The sequence below is a fragment of the Bufo bufo genome, chromosome 7 (genome assembly GCF_905171765.1).
Source record: "Bufo bufo chromosome 7, aBufBuf1.1, whole genome shotgun sequence".
In the NCBI taxonomy this organism is placed as follows: Eukaryota; Metazoa; Chordata; class Amphibia; order Anura; family Bufonidae; genus Bufo; species Bufo bufo.
This window is the reverse complement of record NC_053395.1, coordinates 186,154,936-186,181,772: the sequence shown is the minus strand read 5'-3', so window position 1 is coordinate 186,181,772 and position 26,837 is coordinate 186,154,936. Positions and strand designations below refer to the sequence as shown.

At 43.2% G+C, this 26,837-nt stretch overlaps 1 protein-coding gene across 2 annotated transcripts in view; it reads left to right on the top strand.

The window, feature by feature from the left end:
- Window positions 1-13,629: 13,629 nt before the first annotated feature.
- Window positions 13,630-26,837, top strand: part of ITGA6 (integrin subunit alpha 6) — a 74,332-nt gene continuing 61,124 nt past the window's right edge. The window contains exon 1 of one of the 2 annotated variants that reach the window (XM_040441120.1): window positions 13,630-13,958. In XM_040441120.1, the coding sequence (XP_040297054.1) occupies window positions 13,777-13,958 (182 nt within the window). In that variant the 5' untranslated portion in view covers window positions 13,630-13,776. The remainder of the gene's footprint in view (window positions 13,959-26,837) is intronic. The other variant, XM_040441121.1, reaches the window with a different exon arrangement.

Below are 26,837 nucleotides of genomic sequence, written 5' to 3'. Positions count from 1 at the left end.
ATTATTTATAACACAAAATAGGCGCAAATCAAATAATGACACCTGATCTCTGTAGATCCCGCATCGCAGTTGACGCTAGGGAGGCTCGTCCCCGTCGCGGCCTGCTATTGCCTCCCCCCGTCTCTGAATGTTTTGATTCACGTGACGGGGAGATACAGCGGGCATCAGGAGCGACACGTGTGCCAGGGAGCGGTGTAAGTATAACCTGTATGGGGGGCATTATAGGGGTTGGATAACACCTTTAATTTGAAATGATCATGAAGAAATGTTTTTGCCTTTCAACGTAAATCCCGATGTGTACGGCCATGTTTCCCGAGATCTACACTGAGCTTCTAACGGCCACAAACATGGACGTTTGACGCTGCTATGACGTTTGCATATAAATCCTCATATTTGGATATGCAAAATACGGCATTAAGTGTTGGCAAGTTTAGGATTTCAATCACTTAGAAAAGAAACGTGGAAGGTAAATGGAAAACTGTCAGCCAAACATTTCCCTTCCCGTGTTATATCACATGAATGTGTCATTCACAGCTCACATTCCTGCAGCTAACATCAACCATTTACTGCAGGCGACAGCACTAAGCTTCCTGCAGCACCACACAAGTATCCGTGTATGGGGCCACCTCCTAATAGAATTACTCTATTCTCAATACATGGTTGACCTCATAGGAGCAATGTCGTTCCTGCATAATTAGCAGCAGTCGGGGGCTGGCTGTCGGCTTCATGACAGGCAAATTAATGTTTTCTCGCTTGCTCGTAAGTTATTGAAAGGTCATCCAAGATGGAAATGGACAAATGAATTAAAAAGTGCATCTTTGGGCATTAAGATATCTGAGCTTCATTTATCAAAATTGTGTAATGCAAAAACAACAAAAAAATGTCCTTGTTCCCATAGCAACCCAGAGCTCAATTTTCATTTCTCAAACTGTGTACGGAGGTGCCTGGAGCTAAAGAGGAACAGAGAGTGAGGAGAAGTGACTCATTAAAGGGGTTATCGGAGACCTATAATGCCCCCCAAAATGCCCCGGCACCTCTTACAATTATACTTACCCTGCTCCCTGGCCCTCGTGTCTCTTCTGATGCCCCCACGACCGCCACTGCATCTCCCTGTCACATGGATCAAACCATCTGGCGACGGGCGGGGAGGCAGCCAATAGCAGGCTGCGACAGGGACGAGCCTCTGTAGTGTCACCCAGGATGCTAGGGAGGCTCGTTCCAGTCGCCGCCTGATATTGGCTGACTCCCCCCCCCCCCCCCCCCCCGCTGTCGGGGAGATGCAGCGGCGGCCGTGTGGGCATGAGAAGCGACGCGGGTACTGGTTAGCGGGGGGGGGGGGGCATTATAAGTCTTGGATAACCCCTTTAAGGGGGTTTGGTCTGGGGGTCTGAACTTTGATGTCTGATCTGGGGTCAGAATTATGTGGTGGTTATCCCGAATTTATACATGTTGTAACTTTAAATGGCAAACCTCCCTTTATATTGTCCCCGCTGTCTGTAAGGACAGTATACAGGTTATATTCAGAAAGATATCTGTTAGCCAAATGCTGTCAACCCGATCCCCCCCCCCCCCCCCCCCATCAAATCTGAAGCATTATTCTGTCTTGATTGGTATCAAGTGTGTATGTTCTATATCAAAAAGAAGAATAAGGAGAACAAGTCAACAGGCACGTCCCAATACCATAAAGACACACAGGTATTCATAAGTCTCCTGGAGAAGAACTTTAAAGGGGTCATCCATGACTGAATCTTTTTTCTTAAATTCCACCCCTCCCCACCAGATTTGTAAAAGGAAAAACCCCCTCCTTGCCTCTTGCCAGGCTGTCTTCATAGCACTTCAGTCCCTACATGGAAACTTTAGGGTCATGTGCACCACTGCAGCCAATGACTGGCCTCAGCAGTGATGTGTCCACAAGAGGCACATGACCTTAGGGGTGCACCTAGCCTTTCTGCTTCCTGAGGCAAAAACTGAAACGGCCCCCCCCCCCAATGCTATTTTTTTTTTAACCTAACCCCTTTGCCACAATAAAAGCGCTCACTGACCATGGCCCTTTCGCTACCCCCCTCTTGCCCCTACCTGGTGCTGCCTAAGCACATGAGACTGAATACATGGTATGTAAACCTCATTGCTGAGCAGCATGTATATGCAGTACAGAAGACTCTAAAAATGGCTATTTCTGGTCAGATACGTGTCTGCTCTCCTACACGCTTACACTGTCCCTTTCACAGCAGTAGGTCATGAGTACAGCAATCGAGTCTCTGTGTGAAAAGGGCTGGGCCCCAAGCAGACCTGCTATCTGGGGGATCACACCACACAGTAAGTTTTCTTACATTTTATACACAGCGGCACCTTTGTTTTTACATGTAAATAATATAAAAATGCATTTATGTTACCCTCTGTGTCACAGCAATCATGGCATGCCATAGACATTTAATAGGTACCTCCAGTTTATACGAAGTAGGCTCATGTAACCTAGTAATAAAAGTCAAAGCTGGTTTTGGAGGTAGCAATTAGACAACTGCACGGGACCCTGCTTCCTAGGGGCCACACAATGGTCGCAACCTATGGCAACAGCTTGTATAACCTCTGGACCACAAAGGACCTTATACTTTACTCTTCAGTCTTCACTACTTGAGCAGTATTATTTGGATGGGTTATCTGGTAGTTTTATTTGTATTTTGTATGATGTTATTATGGTTAATGAGTTTTTGAAAGATTTAGGTAAAAGAAAACTTAGTTACATAAACACAGTTCATGATAAAACACCAAGACATAAAATTAAACTGTCAGGAATGAAAGAAAATCCAGAAGATAAAATACGAATGTAGGATTAGTCATATGAAGGGGCATAAAATCAGAAGAACATAAGTTATAGCCTCAAGATTAAAGAAAAAAAAAAATATCTGAATGTCTATCAGAGGACTTTGGGCGCCATGCAGAAGGTTCATAGAAAAGAGGGAAAGTGAAATATGTAGCTATATAATCTGAGCAGTCATAGACGCGTGTAACATTTTTGAGATTAATGTTATACAGGATGTGACTAATGCCAAGTGATTATCAGATGGGTTGTTCCTACTGCAGGATCGTACAAATATATCCTGGAGAAGAATAGAATCTTGAAATGAAATTAGGTCACATACGGAGAAAGGCCATTGACTTGAAGGATTTGGTCTCCTATGGAGGAAATATCTGCAATGTCCTATTTTCTTTCCTATTTCGTCAATGTAGATCATTGTCATGATGATTTACCTTGTTTTGGTCACTGTGAATTCATCTCAGTTGAATTAATAAGGTTAGGGCTCGATCACACAAAGTTTTTTGCGTTCCGTATATGGGCTGTTTTTTGCGTTCCGTATACGGTCCGTATACGGAACCATTCATTTCAATGGTTCCGCAAAAAAACCTGAATGTACTCCATATGCGTTCTGTTTCTGTATTTCCGTTTTTACGTTCCGTTCAAAGATAGAACAGAACATGTCCTATTATTGCCTGCAAATCACGTTCCGTGGCTCCATTCAAGTCAATGGGTACGCAAAAAAAAAGGAACACATATGGAATGTACTCCGTATGTCTTCCTTATCCGTTCCGTTTTTGCGGAACCATCTATTGCAGGGATGGCCAACCTGAGGCTCTCCAGATGTGGCAAAACTACAACTCCCAGCATGTCCAGACAGCCTACAGCTATCAGCCTACAGCAGGGCATGGTGGGAATTGTAGTTTTACAACAGCTGGAGAGCCACAGGTTGGCCATGCCTGATCTATTGAAAATTTTATGCCCAGACCAATTTTTTCTATGTAATTACTGTATACTGTATATGCCATACGGAAAAACTGAACCGAACCGAAAACACGACTGAAACAAACGGAAAAACTGATCCGTTAAAAACACCCCTCAAAACACTGAAAAAGCCATGCGGTCATGTGAACAAGCCCTTAAGCTGTGTTCAGATTTGTGTTGGAGGATCAGCCACCTTCGTAAATTTCATCAGCGATTTTCTTCTTGTCAAAGCACTGGGATGGTCCCCGATGGGCTCCATTGTAAGTCAGGCTCTGGTGGTATGGATCATGTCATGGTTTCTGATGGTCACGTAGACTATTAAAGGGGCACAAACTAAAGGAAGAAAAGCCGAAAGCAAAGCTTCTCGTTCTAGAAATATCTTAATTCTGAAACAATATGTGATGGAAAGTAAACAGGGACCAGACTTGGACTTTAGTAAGGGGATGAAACTTGCATAGATGCTGGTTACCTAGTTTGCAGACACAGCATTCAGCTAGGGTTCCTGATTTTAAAAGTTTTCTTACAGCCAGGAATGGGTCTAAGAGTCCTTTTAGAAGGGCTACTTTCAGCCAGGAGCAAGCATTAGCATGATCATTCTTCCCATTTACATGAGCAGATCTGCTGTTGACCAGTGAATGTTTTTATGCTTGCATAAAAGATTCGGTCACAGGGGTGCACTATAAGTACTGGGAGCATTGCAGGGGACATTATACCTAGTGAAGCAATAGAGGGCATTATACCTGTACTACCCCCTCAGGGCCACAGCCACCACTTCTTTCCTCCTCACAACACTTGCCATGTGGGTTCGCCACACCTGCATCGTCAGTCAGCACTAGTTATGATTAGAGAATCTGCCTGTGTAAATGTAATGCCCCAGAGTGGCATTACCACTTCTAAACCTTGCTACTATCTCTAATGTACTCACCTAATGTCATTCTGTGTATTTTTTTTCTAGGTCCTGTATAATGTGCATATCTATTTCTATGCAACTGTTGTGTTCAAGTAAAATGTGCCTGGTTCACCAGCAGGTGGCAGCAAACATGGCAGAGCTACAGGTACATAGAGTGGAACCTTCCTTTCCCCACTAACTCCCCTCTATGGTGTGGTGGGCGTGTCCCACTTGCTGCAGGGAGGGAGGAGTTTAGTTAGAGTCAGTCTAGCTTACCCCCTAATAGGGGAAGGTGAGCAGGTGCACGTCCCTCCTCGACGTGCCTTGTCTAGGCCAGCTAGAGCACCGTCAGCTCTGCTGGACATGGAGGCCATAGTTTAAAGCCTCAGATGCCAGGGGGAGTTTTCCCTGGACAAATCTAGAGACAGACCAGACTACAGAGAGAAGTTGCAGCACCCAGAGAAAGCTAAATTATACAGATACCCTGTCAGCACAGCAGAGCCAGAGAGTAACAGATGTAGCATAGAGGAGTTTGCCTGCCACAGTTAATGCCAAAGCCTGCTGGAACCAAGATAACTCCTTTACATCTTCTGGAGAAATGTTTATTGAAAGTAAAGCTGTTTTCAACTTCATCAGAAGGTCTGGACTCAATTTATTCTTCATCCCACCTTTACATTGCTTCGAAGCAAATGTCTGGGGTCCAGCGTATCCAGGTAGGAGCATCATGACACGTACACCAACATTAAGGGACATTATAGGCCACCCTACACCACTCTGGTATTCCCACATCTGGGTACCATCTACTACATTACTAAAAAGGGGTCCTGTGCCCTTATTGCTTCACTGCAACTGACGTCATGAAAACAAGTACTTTTTTTCTCTTAAAGGGCCCTGGGGGGAGGCGCCTGCTGCATAAACCCTTCACATGTGGCAGATTTTGTTGAAAAAATTTTTGTGCAACTGCAAATCAGTTCATTTGAATGGGGTTGTTTTGGTGGAAAGCACATGGATTTCTGCAAGCCCTCATTGCAAGCCCTCATTCAGCTGAATGGGACTGATTTTCACTCTCAGAAAATTAGATGGTCACACTTGTTAATATGATTTCCTTGAAGATTCTAGTGGTTAGAGTTAATGATAATATTGCTCAGCAATGCATCAGTTAGTTGCTAAGTGCTAGGTCTCTACTTCTGGTAACCCCTGACATGATGCTTTTAACAAATGATATTTCATATAATCATGTGGCAGAGTAAATCATCAGATAATTCAGCAGCAGCCAAGACACTATGTTAATTCGTAATGGGCTTTCAACTGCTCCTAACCTGGGAACATCACATAAAAGCAAGCAAGAAGGACATTAAAGTCTGTGGCCCACATTTACTAAGCAGTTTTTGGCATAAACTGTGCCCAACAAAATTGCAGATGACAAGTTGTGACAAACTTGAAGACAAATTTGCAACTTTTCTCATTGCACGCCAAATTTGAAAAGTGAGATCTCCAAAGCAATATAGTTTTGTTATAAGGTAAGCTACGCAATTTTTGGCGCAGATCTACCCCTGTTGCTAATGATTTCCTGACCATTAGACAGTGCTAAACATTTCAAAATTATTATCCAGGATTTGACAATTGATGGCCTATGTGGCAGGTGCAGCACTATGCGCTGTGGCTGTGGCATTAGAAGAATTTTGATAACTCTGTCTTTTTAGTCTAACCAGACTGTTAATTACTCTGTAATTCCTCTAGCGCCGTTCTATGGAAGCAGTAGGTTTAAAGAGAACACCAAATGCTTGAAATAAGTTCTTTATTAACTTAAACTTTTCTTTATATATTACACTGCTGCCTCCGCAGCAGATAGTCCATGTACAAAACACGTGTTGAATAAAGTATCATAAAATGGCGGTATGCATAAGATCGTGGTTCAACTGTTCAATCTTGTCATTCAACATAAAATGGTGGATATATTTCTCTCTTGAGTATCTGTACTCTGATTTTAAGTTATTTAAGCACTTTATGATCTCTCTGAGAGGCATATCTGATGTTAACCAATAGTTCACTTCCTCTACTTGGTTTGCAGTTTGCTCTATACAATTGCTTATGATCTGGTATGAGCAGTTTGCATTTGTATTCAATTTGTTTGGATTGTATGATTGTATGGCTCAGTAGTTCGTTTGCATAGTTTGTTTGTATGGTGGAACTGTAAGTAAACATACATATAACCAGTTCAGTATACAGTTCTAATCACTATATTAACAGTAGGAACATTATATAACTGTTTTAAATACCTATTTTGGCCTCTTGCTTCCATAAAACACAGCTTCTTAGTGGAGTGTATTTTGGCCTCTTGCTTTCATAAAACACAGCAGTTAGTGGAGTGTTTGTCTGTTCAGCTCCTCTCTCTGGTGAATAATAATTCCAGCAGCTCCTGCTAGGGGAATTTCCCACACAAGCTGTGTGTGAGGCTGGCTGTAATTGGTCAAAACTCCTGGGCTGTGTGAGGCTGGCTAGGATTGGTTAAGACTCCTGCTTAGCAACAACAGTTTAACTCTATGCTTTCTGTTGTGTCTGCTGTGTCATTGAGCTTACCTTACATTATATAATGAATCTTAAAGGCACATTATCTTTTCTGCTTATGTGGACACAAAATATAACTATTACATGTCATCCAAACATGAAGTCACTGTAAATAACTCTGCTTTTGTCTTTAACACACAAACATTGGAACTGTATTAAGGTTATTGGCAGGTCTAGCTGTATAAACATATAAGCCATGTTAGCAACCTAGGACTGGTCTTAGCTGGCTAGAAAATCCCTAGAAAAGGTCATCAGTATCTGATAGGAAGAGGTCCCCCGCTCTGCACTCCTGCCAATCAGCCGTTTGGAAAGTAGCTCTGGTACTGGAAATAGGCGTCGGATTGACACAGCCCCTTCCATTGCACTGCTCCCATTGAAGTGAGTAGGAGAGCGCTGCAGTAACAAGCTCCATCCACTACACAATGAACAGAGCTGTGCACTTTCTTTGCCTGCGTCCAGCACTGGAGCTTCTACCAAACTGTTGCTCAGAGAGGATGCGGGGTGTAGGACCCTGCCAATCTGATACTGATGAGCTATCCGAGGACCGCTCAGCCAGTCATCAGTGTTTATTTCAGCAATCATATTCTACCATTTCCTTGGTATCAGACCAGACCAACAACTTGATGAGCGTAGGAATGGCACAGGGGATATGTGAGGTTCAGTTTTGATTATTTTGTGTTTTAGCATCATTATAAGCTCTTTACTAAATGTTTTGTTCTGCTTCTGGACAAAAGCTGAGCTGAACAAATCCTAAGAGTAAGGTAGCCAATGGCATCTGACCTTTTTTTTATTGATGGCAGTGAAAGTTCCTTTTACCTATTGGGTTTCCATTAGGATTCTAGTATGTTTGACAACCCCTGATGGTAAGCCTACAATGTGAGTGGGTACAGAGCCTAATCATCAGATTAAACTCTATAAATCTAGTACTTGCACTACTGGTGCCAGAACTACTCCTTTCATTTAAAGGCTATGGACACCTTTAGGGGTAATTTTCTTATAACTGCATTTTAGCCATTTTAGGCTGAACAAAATCACTTTTCCATTGGTCTTTATTAAAAATTCTCACTAGTTTTTGTTCTAAAGCCTTCACTTTTACTGTCTCTGCAAAACATTTATTTCTGCTTTACAATGAATCCGTCAGGGAGCTGCTCTGATGGCTCAATGTGTAATCCTTATCTCTGAACCCCTGACAACTCATAAACACTCATATAAGGGGGTTGTGATATTGATGACCTATCATTATGATAGGTCATCAATATCAGATAGGCGGGGGTCCGACACTCGGCTAGTGCAAGCGTTGTGTCTTCTTCACTGTTTAATTGCACACCACCTAGATCGTAGCAGAGGTGCAGTGTAACTACAATTGCTCGTCCCATTCACTAGAATGGGACGAGCAGTTGTAATTACGTTGTGCCGCCATCACAAGCTAGACAGGGTGCAGATAAACAATGAAGAGGACTCGGAGCTTGCATTAGCCGGGTTGCATCCCCACCTATCTGTCAATATCGTCACAACCCCATTATATGAGTGTTTACAAGTTGTCAGGAGTTCAGAGACATTACGTCTACACGTTGAGCTGTCACAACAGCTCCTTGTCGGATTCATTGTAAAATACAAAGCAATATTCTGCAGATACGCTGAAAGTAAACAAAAATTGAACCGCTGAAAATTTTTAATACAGAGCAACAGAAAAAATTCTTTTTTTAGCCAAAAAGGGTAAAATGCAACGATAAAAAATTGCCCCTGAAGGTGCTCATGACCTTTAAACCTCTTGACCAAGTACCAGCTTTTTCAATCACACCACTCTTTGTCTCTCCTTTGATTTGCCACAATATCTTTAGGTTTGCATCCTATACTCCCTGAGGTTTCCATACTAAGAACAGTCACATTTGTTCCTGTAGGTTTTTGTTGTTGACAATGGTCGGATTCTAATTAGCATCTACTCAAAAGAAGGTTTTGTTCACTTTTATTTTCTTGTCCGTAATGATGGATTTTCTTTAAAGCTGTTGGAAGAGTTTGACTCATTGTAAAATAGGTACTTAGCATTTCCACAGTGACAGAGGCAGATTTACTATTGAAAATGCGCCAGTGTTTTTGGTGCATTTTGAGCCAAAAAACTGTCGTGCATGCTTTGCATCACATTTACCAACTATTTTGCACACTCGTCTAAGCTTTTTCTTCCTTGGTCAATGAGGAGGCGTGGTTTGCGGGAAAGGGTCATCACTTTGTGATTAATTGGGGCGTGACCTAAACGCACTCCATGCGCCAAAAATCTGCCAAAATTTTGGCACATTTTTGGAGTAAAACTACGCCATCTTATAGGTATAGATTTAAAAGAGGTTATTCTTTTTTGGTGCATGGACAGAATCTGGAACAGGATTTACAATGCTCCAAATTTATAAAGGTCCATGTGAAAGAATAGTAAATTTGTCTAATATTAAAACTGTGATTCGTATTCTTAGACAGTGCTAAGCAACAAACACTATTAGGGTACTTTCACACTATTATTTTTCTTTTCCGGCACTGAGTTCCGTCAAAAGGGCTCAATGCCGGAAAAGAACTGATCAGGCATATCCCCATGCATTCTGAATAGAGAGTAATCCGTTCAGGATGCATCAGGATGTCTTCAGTTCAGTCATTTTGACTGATCAGGCAAAAGATAAAACCGTAGCATGCTACGGTTTTATCTCCGGCCCAAAAAACTGAAGACTTGCCTGAATGCCTGAACCAGCATTTTTTTCCATAGGAATGTATTAGTGCCGGATCCGGCATTCAAAATACCTGAATGCCGGATCCGACCTTCCGGTCTGCGCATGCGCAGACCGAAAAAAAGGTGGAAAAAATAAATGCCTGACCTGGCATTTCAATGCCTTTTTCTGACTGATCAGGCATTTTTAAGACTGATCAAGATCCTGATCAGTCTTACAAATGCCATCAGTTGGCATACGTTTTGCCGGATCCGGCAACTCGGACACAAACTGATGGCATTTGTCAGACAGATCCGGATGTGGATCCGTCTGACAAATGCAGTGAAATACCGGATCGGTCTCTCCGGTGTCATCCGGAAAAATGGATCTGGTATTATTATTTTTTGCATTTTTAAAGGTCTGCGCATGTGCAGACCGGAAAGCCGGATCCGTTTTGCCGGAACACTTATTGCCGGATCTCGCACTAATACAGTTCAATGTAAATTAATGCCGGCAAGTGTTCAGTATTTTTGGCCGGAGAGAAAACTGCAGCATGCTGCGGTATTTTCTCCGTCCAAAAAACGTAAGAGGGACTGAACTGATGCATCCTGAACGGATTGCTCTCCATTCAGAATGCATTAGGCTAAAACTGATCAGCTCTTTTCCGGTATTGAGCCCCTAGGACGGAACTCAATAACGGAAAACAAAAACGCTAGTGTGAAAGTACCCTTAAAGGTCTGTCCATACGTTAGGGTCATAGTTCATGTTTTGCCACATTTTTTTTAAATGTAGGCAAAACGATAGTATTCTGTAATATGACTGCAACCTGTGAATGCACCGTGGGCTATGATTACTTGTCGGATCATTAGATAATAGTCTGATGTGTATTTCGGTGACAAAAATCCTAGGCTGAATCTCAGACTTTTGTTGCCCTGCCGCGGAGCCGCACAAGGATTAGCTTCACTGTTATCAATGGGCTTAATCTCTGGGAAAGTTTCTTACTCATGTGAACAGAGTCGCGGGATTTCCATTGACTTGCAATAAAGATTATTGCCTATTATCGGTCATCGAACTTCAGGATTTCCGAGTCACATTTGACCAGTGTGAATACAGCCAATATTCACAAAATGCAGTCATATTACAGTTTTTACCATTTGAATAGACGGATCCATTTTACCTTCAATGACACATTCTAGCAACATAACAGAGCAGAAAAGATGTGTCTGACTCCCACAGGATTACATAGGCTGGATATACTGTAACACACCTCCAGCTGTGAGAAGTTGTATCGTTTAACCTCTGGATGTTTGCAGATAATACTTGTATATATGTATATTGCATGTCCTCTTTTTTCAGTTCCGCCACTTTCGAGCTGCACTTCATAGGTAACGTGCTGGAGTTTATTAGGAGATTGCAGATCTTTTCATTATAAGGCCTCATGCACACGGCCGTTGTTTTTGTCCGCATCCGAGCCGCAGTTTTTGCGCCTCGGATGCGGACCCATTTACTACAATGGGGCCGCAAAAGATGCGGACAGCACTCCGTTTGCGGGGCTCCGTTCTGTGGTCCGCAAAAAATTATAACATGTCCTATTCTTGTCTGCGCTTTGCGGACAAGAATAGGCAGTTATATTAAAGGCTGTCCGTGCCGTTCCGCAAATTGTGGAACGCACACGGACCCCATCCGTGTTTTGCGTACCGCAAAAAATGAAACTGATCCTGTAAAAAAAATGGATCCTGTTCATCAGTTGTGTATATCTGACATCCATTTGAGCCATTTCTGTCAGAGATCCGTTATTTTAGATGGGGGAAAAAAGCTCTGCATGCAGTACTTATTTTCTTTCTCAAAAAACGGATCTCAGACAGAAATGGCAAAATTGGATGCAAAATGTGCATAACGGATGCTCAGGATTATACACAGTATATACGTGTAGGAAACAGTCTGAACTGGTCTGAGAGAGCTATGTTGACTAGCCGCAAGGAGGTTGCTGGGATGGGGGAATGGAAGGGGTTCAAAAATTTGCTGTGGGGCCCAGTCAGTTCTAGTTGTGCCACTGATGAACCCCCCAATGAGTGTTGCCAGCACTCCAGTGGCTATTCAGTGGGGAGGAATGGCAAGCAGTGATGGCCAGTTCGCATTGTTTGCCCGCGAACACATGCGGGCTGCCATCTTTTCTCACAAGTCCGGCGAGGCACAGGTAAGCCCTTACCTGTGCCTGTGCCGCGAGCCGGTCTGAAAACAAGTGCGGTCAGCGGGAGCAGGCAGTTCCGAGAACAGCCACTGGGGGCCTTCATCGGGCTGTTCTCTGAACTGCCTGCTCCCGCTGACCGCACTTGTTTTCAGACCGGCACAGGCACAGGTAAGGGCTTACCTGTGCCTCGCCGGACTTGTGAGAAAAGATGGCAGCCCGCATGTGTTCGCGGGCGAACAATGCAAACTGGCCATCACTGATGGCAGGCTTGGGATCACCATTCTATATTTTTTTTCTAGGGCGTTTTTACATGGTGTTTTTTGTACAATGGCTTTTTTTTTTATAATGATCAGCATCAGAAATGACCATGGGGGTGGGCGGTGCATACTTTCCTGTAAAAATATAAATAAATAAAAATAAGCCCATGGCTAGCAAAAAAAAAAAAAAAAAAAGAAGAAGCCATAAAACACATGCTTTTTTTCTTTATTTGCTTTGGTTATGATTGGAAGGGCGCACACGGCCATAGCTGTTTTTGCGGATCCACAAAACGCATATACTGGCTGTGTGCATTCTGCGTTTTGCTGTAAGGAACATCCTGCCCTCTAGAACTGTTTTATCCTTGTCTGGACAAGAAGACATTTGCTATTTTTTATATATTTATTTTTTTGCTGGTGCCATGGAACAGACATATGGATGCAGACATCCCACGGTGTGCTGTCCACATCTTCTACAGCCCCATTGAAGTGAATGGCTCCACATCTGACCCGCAAAAAATGTATTGTGCATGCAAATGACATTTATCGTGTAGACAACGTTAATACCAGGCACCTACTAATGTATTGTGATTCTCCATCTTGCCTCCTTTGCCGGCTGAATTCATTTTTCCATCACATTATACGCTTCTCGTTTCCATGGTTATGACCACCCTGCAATCCATCAGTGGTGGTCGTGTTTGCACACTATAGGAAAAAGTGCCGGCCCACAGGTTGGCACCTTTTCCTATCGTGTGCAAACACGGCCATTGCTGATGGATTGCAGGGTGGTCATAACCATGGAAACGAGAAGCGTATAATGTGATGGAAAAATGAATCCAGCCGGCAAAGGAGGCAAGATGGAGAATCACAATACATTAGTAGGTGCCTTGTATTAACTTTCTCTACATGATAAATGACATTTGCTGAAGCCAGACAACCCCCTCTGATTCAGTTCCCGCAACAGGACAGCAACCGACCAGTCTGTCATATTTTGTGTTTGTATATTTATAAAACTCATTAAAAATAAAAAAACTATTTGATAAAGATGCCACAAAAAGGATACAAAGTCCAAAACAAGACAGGCAGCTTCTGAGTGTTGAGTACATATGTGTAATACACAGGGAGCATAGATGGGGCACAGGGAGAGCCTAGTGCCCACGCCCTTCACCTGGAGCTGGCTCCCTGCCCAGGTTCGGTGCTTTGTGTCAGCCCCTCCCTAGCTCTGCACTGTACACAGCACTATCAGGCAGGGCTCACAGTGCCAGCACCTGCTGTAGAGCCCGGAAGCCGGGGAGGGAAGCCCCGGAGAAGAGACCTTACCCCCGGGCGGGGTCTGCTCCTATAAAAGCCCATCTCTCCGGAGGACAAGGACAGCATTGAGCCGCGGAGAGGGCACAGGACTGGCACACATGGCGGCTGAGGGCAGGATGGCATGGCTCTACCTGCTGTGCTCGGGGGCTCTGCTGGGCGCGGGCATCACTGCCTTTAACCTGGATACTGAGAATTTCATCCTGAAGAAGGGAGAACCGGGGAGTCTATTCGGCTTCTCATTGGCCATGCACCGGCAGCTGGAGCCCGAGGACAAGAGGCTGTAAGTGCAACCATGTATCTGTGCTGGAGAGAAAGTGCAACCATGTATCTGTGCTGGGGATAAAGTGCAACCATGTATCTGTGCTGGGGATGAAGTGCAACCATGTATCTGTGCTGGGGATGAAGTGCAACCGTGTATGTAAAGTGCAACCATGTATCTGTGCTGGAGATAAAGTGCAACATGTGTCTATCCTGTGCTGGAGATAGAGGACAGTGTAACAATGTATCTGTCCTATGTTGGCGGTCACATTGTAGCAGAGGACAGGTTTTCTACCTGGTATCATTTTGAATTATTATTAACAGGCAGGGAGATTCCTTCTGGGTGAGATTTGGGCCATGATGACCACTGGTTCTGGTAGTGGTCGGCAGCTTTGGGGTTCTGCAAGAATTCTTAAAGGGATAGTAAACCCAAAGTGTTGTATTATTTGCATTTGAGTGCAGTCTCTTTCAGTTTGGGGAGAGGCTGCCTGTAGTGTGTGTTATTCAATCAAACTACTCAGAAGTTGATCTGAGGGCTTGAAACCCTGGCAGTCAACCACCACCCTCTGCTTGGGCTGATAAAAGGGGGTCCTTTTATCTAAAATATTAGATTATTAATGGTTTACAAACCAAGAAGAACTAGCAACACCTACAATTACATATGGATGTCCTGAGTGAAGAACCCCTTTGCCCAGGTCCCTTTGTAAGCTGCATCCTTTAGGCTACAATGAGAGTCCAGATTGAACCTGATATTTGAATCTTCTGTAAAATTGCTCCTTGTAAGACCATAGGCTCTGCATAGTTTATACAGTGACGCTGGGCTGAGCTGACTACCTGCATTGTGTTCAGAGCACAGGGGAAAAAGGCCACTGATCAGTCATTTACAGCACTTCATACCCAATGTTTAGAAAGTGAGTCTCTATTGTAGTTTTCAAACATCTGCTTAGGTTGGTGGACTTTGAAACTGCGGAGTAAATGATTAAACGGGTGAATAATATGAGACGTTGCCCTTTATAGCTTTCTTAGTTCTCTCTTCTTGATATTCATCCAGAAAGACTGGAAAATGTGGTATAAGGAAAACATACAGAGCAAAATGACTCCACAGTATGCAATGAATGAGGGCTGTCGGGCAGGACCATAGGATCTAAATTAGGATTTTTGAGGACTACCGGTCTCATCATCTGGTTGCAGCTCACAGTTACAGAATAGCTAGAAATCCACAGGTTGCTGCCCTAAGAGCATTGCCTCAAAAAGTCACCATTAAATGTAATTCCCTGAGTTGTCTGCATGTACCAGGTATTCAGCTATCTTCTTAGTTATATCTGTAGGAAGGCTGGATGGCAACCAATATGACTACCTTCATAGCCCCACACAAGTTTTTACCCAGCTTCCTCACATTTCTGAACAATATGTCCGCATTCACACTGCAGTCAGAGGCCATCGTTTGAAGATCCGTCAGATTAGATGGGAAGAGTAGAGCAGCGTGCAGTGCTATTCATCCCATCACATTGGTGAACACTGCAGTGGAACCCGAAGGAACCCATCATAAGTCATTGGGGTCCATCAGGCACTGTTGGCACATGTGATGGATATGGCACTGTTGTCATTTTTCTTACAGTGGAATCCAAGATGGCAAGTGAACAGAGACTAGTCCTGTCTACAGTATTTATGTAGTATCCATCCTATTATATAACCAGGATGATTTGCCATTCATTGGTAAGCCCAGGTTTCCACAAAACCACTGTAACTATGATGCCACCAAAAAATGTAGTATGGCTGGTCAAGTTTAGCTTGCGTGTTTATGAAGGAGCCAGGAGAAATCACCAACAAGGGCTTGGCCCAGTATCTGTGACATCACTAGTAGTCAATGGATGACACAACACGTGATGTCACTGAGGCCTAGTAAACTCACAGGCCTGATGGACAATGGCAGTGAAAATACCTGTATGGCAGTGTTGACACCTAGTTTAGCTTGGGCACAATCCCTAATGAACGCAGAATAACCACAAAAAATACCTGTTTTTTTTGTTTTTTTTAATACTGAAGGGAAAAAGCATCTTGTTTTGCTGTTTTTACCCCCCCCCCCCCCACCTTTCCCAATGAAGCAAAAAACATTATGGCCCTGATTTCTTAAGACCAGCGCTTGCTGCCAGATCTTGGTAAGGCCTGTGCTGCCAGAGGAGGCATGTCATTTATGTCATTTATGTCATATATGACATGCCTCACACGGCTCTTTGTGTGCCAAAACGAAATTGATTTCAGCCATTGTTTACTCCACTTTCTGGAATAAATAATGATGAATGAGTCGGGGCTCATTCCCTGCCCACTACATGCCCCCCTTTTCCAAAGGCTCATGCACACGGCTGTTGCTCGGCCGTGCCCGTATTGCAAACAGCCTGTCCGCAATATACAGGCACCGGCTGTTTGTGCACAGATGCGGACCCATTCACTTGAATGAGTCACAATCCGGAAGGTGCGGTGCGGAATGGAGGCACGGAAGCACTACGGAGTGTGCATGAGCCATAGGCCTGGTGAGGGCAGTGTAAAATGCCAGTGGGGGAATGATGAATTTCCCCCTATATATTTTCATGTTCAGTGCTGTATTTTCCCACACATAATACGTGTAATCAAATCACCCAGAGAAAAAGCAAAGATTTATTTTTAATTTAACCTTTTTAAGTTGCACCCAGACCCATACTGGAGGGGTACCTACAGGTTGCCTGTGAGTTGGAAGTGTTAATTATACCTGCAATGTTTGATAAATACATTTCACTGAACAAGTGGATTCCCATCCCAAGCACAGTAATTATATTCCCATTTAAATGGTTAATTGCCCCCTTCCCCCTTCTATCAACCCTGCCTCCACTTTGTACTTTGTCCCTGTGGGAATTCTTTAGAGAGTCTCTCTCCCCCATCCACGGATGTTTGCATTGTTCAATGTGCTTGCACTGGCTTTTCACACCCCAGTGATTTCTCTATGTGCTGACTGCCAGCTCTCTAATAAAACTCCACTGTAAGATTAGAATGGAAATCTAAGGGCGGTTCGGAAATGCACGTCCGATGTGGCTTTGGTGCTCATTTTATCTTCTTTATTATTAGTATTTGCTAAATATTTATTTTTAGCAGGAAAGTTACATCACTTCATTTAATATTGCTTGAAATATTCAATCGATGTGTCATTTGTGTGGATCAGACCCCTGTTATCAGCAGTACACTGCTGGTCCACTCTGGAGTCCTGGGGTTTGGATGCCCACTGACCACACATTGATGGCCTCCAAAATGTTAAAGAAATAACTGACGAATGTCCTTACTTTAGTAATTCCCACCCAAATCCTGCAAAGAAATTGCACACACGCTAGGACCAATTTCAAGTGGAGCCAGATGAGCTAGGAGTGTAGGAGGAAAAGCATGCGAACACAAGGAGAACATACAGACCACCTGCAGATGTTGTCCAAGGTCAAATTTGAATCCATGATCCCTGTTCTGCAATGTAAAGATGGCTATACATCATAGATAGGAACAGGCTCGGACTGGCCCACAGGGGTACAGGGAAATCCCCCCGGTGGGCCCCTAGTCTCCCACCCCCTGCACATAACACATTTACTGCACTACATACATATATTCAGTGTACAGCACCTCAACCAGCCTATGTTTATATAAAAAACTTGTTTATTTATTTATTATATTTGAATGTATCCATTCGGCGGGCCCCCAAAATACATTTTATTGGTGGGCCCTAGGTACCCCAGTCCGACACTGGATAGGAACATCCCTATACACATTGGGTGGTCAGCCGATCCTGCTGAAATTGGTAGATTTGGCCAAGATTCACCAAATTTGTAAAGTCGTTTTTATCAGTAAGGCTAGTTTCACTTATGCGGTAAGAGATCCAGCAGGCTGTTCAGGCAGAGAATTGCTGGACGCTACTGGACTGCCTGCTGCCCCCATTAACTATAATATAGTCCGGCAGAGATCCGGCAAATATGCCGCAAATCAGCCGGACAAAAACTGCTACACGCAGCACGGTGTGTTCTTGTTCCGTTCTAGAGATAGGTGCGGGTCCAAGGAGGTAGGAGCCTCACCTATCTGACGTTGGTAGGATATGCCACGTTGGAGGTGAGACAACCCCTTTTAGTTCTACATATGTATCACATATTGTAAGTGATTTGTCTTCCTATATTGCAATCTGTCTATTCAAATTTGCACTGTAACCCACATAGTACATTGTAGAACACGAGGTTTATATAGTAAGCGCACTGTAAGGTGCAGTATTTAATCTCCTGGTCCGTTCAGTGCACAGGGCAGTGTCGTTCCTACCTACGTGTACATGGAGTTGTCTTTATTGGCTGGAAGAGAATTCCAGGACTACAAAAGGTCAGTGCTTTCAATGACTTGGCCTAGTGTTGAGGCAGGCAGCCTTTTGTTATTCAACAGGCTTAAGTTGGAGGAGAAAATGCCGACTATTGCAGACTATGGGACTGAAGAATGTACTACTCCCCCCATTAAAACCCAAGGCACTATCAACAAGATTTTCTTCTATGAAGGTTTATGCCATCCCTTACTACTTCAGCTATGTCTTGAATCTTTTACACAAGGATTCAATGTTCTGGATTCTGTTTTAATTTTTAATAATTGGCACAAGTAAATATGAAGATTTCACCTGCTCAGAAATGCACCGAAATGACAGCAGGTTGTCTGGTAACAGGTCACATAAGCCGGCGGCCATACACAAGGGTATGATTGTCACTCGAGGTGCTCAAACTCCTACAATAAGATTTTCCAACATGTTAGAAAGCCATTTATGATTGTATAATCCTTCCTATGTTTTGAGGTGGGGGGATAAGGTCTCCATTGCAATAGCAGCCCCAGGGGGGGAAGGGTAGCCTGAGACTGAAGATCTAGGCTTTATTCAGATCTCCGTCAGGAGAGGTGCCTGCTGGATCCTCTACTTCACTTCCAGATCCACATTGACTGCAATGAGGTCTGGTGGTGTTCTGGATGATTTCCGGAATATATACCAGGTTTCGGCTGGACAAAAACCGTTGCATGCAATGTTTTTTTTTTTAAGCGGACAGCCGGCATTAGTGCTTGATCTCCAAAACGGAGATGTGAACGCATCCTTACTGATAAAAGTTTTTCCTTATTGTTATACTTTTTTTTTCCCATTAATTCATCTTTATTAATTCAGCCTCTCAGTCTAATCAGAAATATCATTGGAATCTGATCAGCAAACTGCAATTGCCCCGACGCCTCCATTTCCTAGGGGAAGGGGGCTTCAAAGACAGAGACCCCCACTAGCAACTTAAAATCCCAGCTGCACAGTCCCTGCACCGATCTATATGTTGGTGAGCGGGTACTTTGCTTGTTGTCACTTCTTTCATTCATTCAGTTGTGTGTTTGCTTTCGATCCTTTACATGGCTGCCATTGATACATACTGTATATGTGTTATATGTTTAGAGGTTAAATATCACCATTGATTCAGTCCAATAACAGTTATTGATGGATCTTTCCGGAGGCAGTAAAAGGAACCACTCCCTGCTCTGTATTAGGCCTCTTGCACACAAAAGTTGTGCATCCGTTCCGTGCATTGGAGACCGCAATTTGAATGGGTCCGTGATCCGTCCGCACTTGTTCTATTTTTTTTTTTTTGCGGTGCGGAGGCACGGACAGAAACACCACGGAAGCACTCCGTAGTGCTTCCGTGGGGTTCCGATCCATGCTTCTGTTCCGCATCTCCGTGATTGAGGACCCATTCAAGTGAATGGGTCCACATCCGTGATGCGGAGTGCACACGGGCCGGTGCCCGTGTTTTGCGTACCTGCCGTAGGCGGGCTGCAATCCAGCCACGGGCATACAACGTTCGTGTGCAAGAGGCCTTGACCTGCAGTAAATTTTTTATGAATTTCAATCTCGCATTCTATCTGACACAGCTGAATGACTTAGATTGTCTCTAGAGCCATGATTGCTAGGGAAATATTTCTGCATTCCGCATGGTTTAGTGATTTACTAGCTGCCCAGGCTATAGCAGTCTTTATGATGCTTGATTTATGCTGTATTGATCCCATATAGCCGATGGCTGTTTTGCTCCCTACCTTGTGTCACTGTATGCTGTGCAGTACAAGGTGTTGCAGTAGGGCGGTTGCTTTGGTTTATTCTCAAAGAATGTGCAAGGTTATGCCCTTCATAAACTTGCATTAGTTGAGCCAAGACATTTTTGAAATGTAGCAGATAAGAACAGTGTCGGACTGGGGTACCTAGGGGCCACCAGTAAAATTTATTTTGGGGGCCCACCGTACGGATACATTCAAATATAATAAATAATCTAACAAGTTTTTTTTATATGAACATAAGCTGGTTGAGGTGCTGTACATTGAATATATGTATGTAGTGTACTAAATCTAATGTGTTATGTGCCACTTGTGCAGGGGGTGGGAGACTAGGGGCCCACCTTGCTCAGGGGCCCACCGGGGGATTCCCCTGTACCCCTGTGGGCCAGTCCAAGCCTGGATAAGAACGTATGACATCTAAGTGGTCATGGGCAGTACAGAATTTCTGCAATTCTGCCCTGGTAGTGTTAGGCTACATGAAAAAAAAAAGTCTGTTAAAAACGGATAAACTGTCAATTTTTAACGGACATTTTTTTCACTGATGCGTTTCTGAGAAATGGACGTTAAAAACTGACCCATTCAATTGTATGGGGGCAGTCGGTCAGTGAAAAATGGACAAGATAGAGCATGTTCTATTTTTTGACGTCCGTTATTCACTGGCCGTAAAAAAAAACTGACGTGTGAATAACCCCATAGACTGCCATTGGTCTTAAAATGGACGTGTGATGGTTGTTAAAAAAATGTCCATCACATGTCTATTTTTCACAGTCGTGTGCATGTAGCCTTAGGCCGCAAAAGATGGAAGTCGCCCGTGTGCCTTTTTGCGGGGCCACGGAACGGAGCAACGGATGCGGACAGCATATGGAGTGCTGTCTGTACAACCTGTGAAAAGTTTTTGGAAAACTCAGTGATCTTTTGAAGAACCACAACAGGAAATATAAAAAACAAAACAAAAACATTTTTTTAAAAATAAAGAACAGTACATAGAATATTCACATACAGACTGTTAATATGCAATAAAGAAATATTGATGGAAGTGTCTCTTTAAAGACCCTCTGGACCATCTATGCCCACCTTTAGCCAATTGCACATGGTTTTGAATCACACATCCATAGAGCTGAAGTCTAAAATGTTGGTTGCCTTCAGCCTCCACTAAAGGGAGCTCGTGTCACCAATTCATACAGCTCACATTATGCTCAATAATAATCTGTATTCACTGAACTCCTAATCGCTCCCTGTTGGTGGCTCTAAGGAGCCATAATGTTATGATCTAACTCCATGGATGTGAGAAAGGAAGCATGGTACTGTGTCATAGAAAAACTTGGCTCCATCCTCTATAGTGATGTGGTATGAAATTAATCTGCACTGAATTTGGAACCTACTGTAATTAAATAAAAACCCAAATAAGATCATTCAACCTTAACGGTTTAGTTCATACCTGCAAGTGTTCAAAGTTATTTTTTATGCCAGTAGATCCTGCCAAAAACCATGGTATCTCTGATGACAGATCCCACTGGAAAATAGACGGAATCTTTTTTTTCCAGCCATTTGGCTTGTTCTCAGGTTCTGGTGACCCAGCTGTTTCAATCTGAACATGCATGTATCAGGGGCAACAAATGCCGGCCCGATGACTTTCAGCTTTCCAATGTTTATGGTCATATTAACGCAGTACTATACCGTATTCATACATGGTACTAATTGCATCCATGTGTATATATAGTTGGGGAGGAAATGCTCGCATTCTGAATAATGGAAACTTATTTTTGTCGCTGTCAAACTGGCTCTAGTAGGAAGTTTCACTACCCTCTTATCTTGTACTCTGCCATTACGTCACTTTGATGACAACGTTGTTATAGGAACGGGCAGTTTTTCTAACAAATCACTGGCACATTGACACTGATAAGGCTTTTATCTGCAGGGTCTGGTTAAATAAATACAAAGACAAGATGCATATTGTCTGGCCAGGACACAAATGAAGTGTGTCCAATCTTGCCTGCACATGCCTGACAGACATTCCAAGAGGTGGTGTGCAGAAAAAATGTACGTGCCTAAATAATGATAGTTAAGGCCTATTAGAGAGATGTTGGAAGAACCCACCAATTTTGTCAGAACCGGACAACCATCTAATGTGTAAGGGGTGTCCTCATCTCCCCCAAGGTGTTGGCCGAATGAGCATGTATGGCCACTTCACCTTTGGGGAACCAGACAATAGACATATAAAAATATTTGTAGGGCTGATCTTTTTGTAAAACTTATTGTAACCCTAAGCAAACATTATGTCATTGAACATGTTCTATCAGGCCAGATTTTCACACCGTGATTATTGCTACAATGTAACCTACAATCTGAGATTGTAGCCATAAGTAGTAATATTGTAAATGGTTAGGATCATATATACTGTGTATATTATCTGATCTCAATAAGAACCTTTGTGATCTAAAGATTGATATCACTACTGGGGAAAACCTCATTTTGCAGAATAAAAGAGCTTTACAGAACAATATATCTTTACATTTAAAGGGGTTGTCTGAGTGTTTGAAGAGACTGCGGTGCTCCGGTGGGTGCTGTGGCCTCCTTGCAGCTTACCAAGCACAGTGCCCTCCATTGGATAGTGTCTGTGCTTGGTATTGCAGCTCAGCCCCATTTAATTGAATTGGACTGAGCTGTGCTCCAACCCTTTGGGACCCCCCCATTGCCCGAGAACAAGTCCCTGTTATTTGTCAAAAAGCTGTAGACTTGAATGGGAGAGTAAATGATCACATTCTATGGAGCCGGCTTATACGCCTTCTGCTTTCCAGCTGAGAACAAGATCCTTGAGCTCCACGTTGTTCGCAATGGTGGGGTCTTAGGTTGGCCCTCAACCTAACTTAAGTTTATAACCTGTCCTCTAATCTGGGCAGTGTTTGGACCATTTTTCATGCACTTTTGGGTGAATATCCCTGCCTGGAATCAAAATGGTGCTACTAATTTAGAGAGGGGGTTGTTTCATCTTTGCTTGAACATAGAATATATTGGGGCCTGATTGAGTGAAATAAACGGCTTGCATATTATTGGTTAGGCCTGATTCACATTTCAGTATCTGCTTGATGTCCGTGAAAAAATCCGTCAGTGTTTCATCCGTGAAGATGTCCGTGGAGGACCCGTATTTGGTCCGTGTGTCCGTTTTTTACCCTTCATGTGTCAACCATATTCCACAGACGTGGCTTAGCTGCAAATTATTTTCTAAAGCCTCTTCTATCAGTGGTCAGTAAAAAACTGACTAAACACGGACCAAAGATGCATACCATCCAAGTTGTGTCCTGACCCATAGACTTCAATAGGGCATGTTTGGTCTGTATCATGGACCAAAGTAGTGCAGATCTCTGTGATTGTTTTCACTGACCCATGGTCACTAAAAAAAATACTGATGTGTGAACAGATATTAAAATCAATGGGTACATGTGCTCTCTGTGGAAAATGCAGACAGCACACGTCAGTGAAAAACGAAAATCTGAACAAGGCCTTGGTGTGTCCGTGCGTTTTACTCTGTCCACTAGGCATTAGTTGTACGTGGACAGATAAGTGGAGATGCTGCCGGCAGTGGGAGATCCTGCAGGATCACTTATAGCTAGGATTAAAGGTAATGTTTACCAGAGACCCTGACCATCGGCTATGTCTGGTATATGATAAAAGCCAGATCTTCCAACCACATAAAGATATTTCATTTGAAATGTCTTATCATATTCTGAGATCACCCGAACATGCAGTCTTAGGCAGGTGCCAGTGAGGCAGCTCTGGTCCCGGCCTATTCTACCATAAACAATAGCAATCAGATGACATAATTCCAGTTTGAATCTCCCTCAATTTCAGGCATGAGGCCCGTTGACCTGCCCCATCAAGCACAATCTTTACGAGCACCTTAAGTTGCCGACTTCAAAGAGTAAGGTTTGCCGATAAAACTGATATCTTTACTTCAAATTAATCATGGGGGACATTTATGAAAGCTGTCTAAAATGAAAACTGTGTTGCCCATAGCAACTTATGACAGCACAGATTTCATTTCATATTCTGGTCTTCTTCGATGTAAGCTGCGCTGTGATTGGTTGCTAAGGGCAAGAAAGAGTTTTTTAATTTAGGAAGTTTCCTAAATCTGCCTCTATTGGGGTAATTTATCAAACTGGTGTAGAAGTACAACTGGCTTAGTTGCCCATAGCAACCAATCAGATTCCACCTTTCATTTTTCACAGCTCCTTTGGAAAATGAAAGGTTGAATCTGATTGGCTGCTATGGGCAACTAAGCCAGTTCTATTTTACACCAGTTTGATAAATGAACTCATACATATGTTTTTAAAGGGGTTTTCTAAACGGCACAAAATTATGTTGCGTGCTATATTTGTGTCATAATTTGTGACTTTGAGCTGGTCAGCACTTTTCAGTAGTGCTGTGAAAAGGGGATTGGCATAGCAGAAGGGGGCATGAGCAGACACAGCCCGCCGTATTTACAAAAATTTATACGAATTATAGTTTACATCTATACCAGCTCATAGCTGGCGTACATTTGAATTTCTGGCTTATGGACGGCTGGAAAATACCCTGAATTTATTAGGAGGCCTGCCTTTTAATTAATATGGCGCATCTTACTCCAGCAACCAATACTCTTTTTACTAAAATTGAGATGTGAAATTCCAGTCTTAGTAAATCTGCCTTAGTCTCATGGCAGGGCGTCCCACCATGCTTTATGTTTCTCTAACCCCATAGATTTAAAGGGCATCTGTCAGCATATTTGTACTTCTGACACTGGCTGACCTGTTCCATGTGCGCTTGGCAGCTGAAGACATCTGTGTTGGTCCCATGTTCATATGTGCCCGCATTGCTGAGAGAAATAAAGTTTTAATATATGCAAATTAGCCTGTAGGAGCAACGAGGGCGTTGCCGTTACACCTAGAGGCTCTGCTCTCTCTGCAATTGCCGCATCCTCTGCACTTTGGCAGGACCTGGCAGTGTAAATGTGATCTATAATGCCACCTCACTAGGTGGATCTGGGGTCAGGGGACTCCTGTACTGCCAATATGTGGGGGTTCCAGACGAACCCCAAATATCAGGCATTTATTACATATCCTGTGGATATTTCCGAACTGTCTAAAGTAGTAAGGGTGGACATTTTTCCATATCTAGCTGTTGGTCAGCTTTGAAAATTCCTGGTTGTGATGCCTCCTTGTTCAGTCACACGTACAGTTCATGAATTGTGGGTTACAGAAATCCATGGGGAAATTATTCATTGATTCCTTCCACATTACGGCTTTCAGAAGTCTGTGCTTTAACAATCCAGCGGCATTAAACTTGGCTGATTTATGTCTTGCAGTGTGTGTTGCAAATATTGTCTGGTATTGGAGATACTATGAAATTCTCATGGACCACTGTGAATAGTGCAATTCCAGTAACCGGCTGGTGAAGTGTCCGCGACTGCCTCTTAAGATGTATTTCATTATTTAAAGCATATTATGACTTGTCACTCATTATAGGGCCCCTTTCACACGAGCGAGTTTTTCGCGCGGGTGCAATGCGTGACGTAAACACATAGCACCTGCACTGAATCCTGACCCATTCATTTCAATGGGTCTGTGTACATTTTTTTTTCACACATCAGTTCTGCGTTGCGTTAAAATCGCAGCATGTTAAATATTCTGCGTTTTTCACGCAGCCCTGGCCCCATAGAAGTGAATAAGGCTTCAGTGAAAAACGCATCGCATCCGCTAGCAAGTGCATGCTGCGTTTTTAACTGATGGTTGCTAAGAGATATTTTTTGTAAACCTTCAGTTTTTTCACACGTGTGAAAAACGCATCAAAGCGCATTGCACCCGCGCGGGAAAAAACTGAACAACAGAACGCAATCGTAGACAAAACTGACTGAACGCATCCGGAGCCAATCCGTTTAGTTCGTGTGAAAGAGGCCTTAAAGCATTGGTGATCAGTTTCTCTCAGTGCAGAATGTAAGAAGAGGAAACTTCCCCATGCTGCAAAGTTTTTAATGTACGGTACTTACATTCACTTATTACGGACTCCAAAACATTGATACATGTTAAAGGGGTTGTCCAGCTAGGAATATACAGTACAGACCAAAAGTTTGGACACACCTTCTCATTCAAAGAGTTTTCTTTATTTTCATGACTATGAAGGCATCAAAACTATGAATTAACACATGTGGAATTATATACATAACAAACAAGTGTGAAACAACTGAAAATCTGTCATATTTTAGGTTCTTCAAAGTAGCCACCTTTTGCTTTGATTACTGCTTTGCACACTCTTGGCATTCTCTTGATAAGCTTCAAGAGGTAGTCCCCTGAAATGGTTTTCACTTCACAGGTGTGCCCTGTCAGGTTTAATAAGTTGGATTTCTTGCCTTATAAATGGGGCTGGGACCATCAGTTGCGTTGAGGAGAAGTCAGGTGGATACACAGCTTATAGTCCTACTGAATAGACTGTTAGAATTTGTATTATGGCAAGAAAAAAGCAGCTAAGTAAAGAAAAACGAGTGGCCATCATTACTTTAAGAAATGAAAGTCAGTCAGCCGAAAAATTGGGAAAACTTTGAAAGTAAGGGCTATTTGACATGAAGGAGAGTGATGGGGTGCTGCGCCAGATGACCTGGCCTCCACAGTCACCGGACCTGAACCCAATCGAGATGGTTTGGGGTGAACTGGACCGCAGAGTGAAGGCAAAAGGGCCAACAAGTGCTAAGCATCTCTGGGAACTCCTTCAAGACTGTTGGAAAACCATTTCAGGGGACTACCTCTTGAAGCTCATCAAGAGA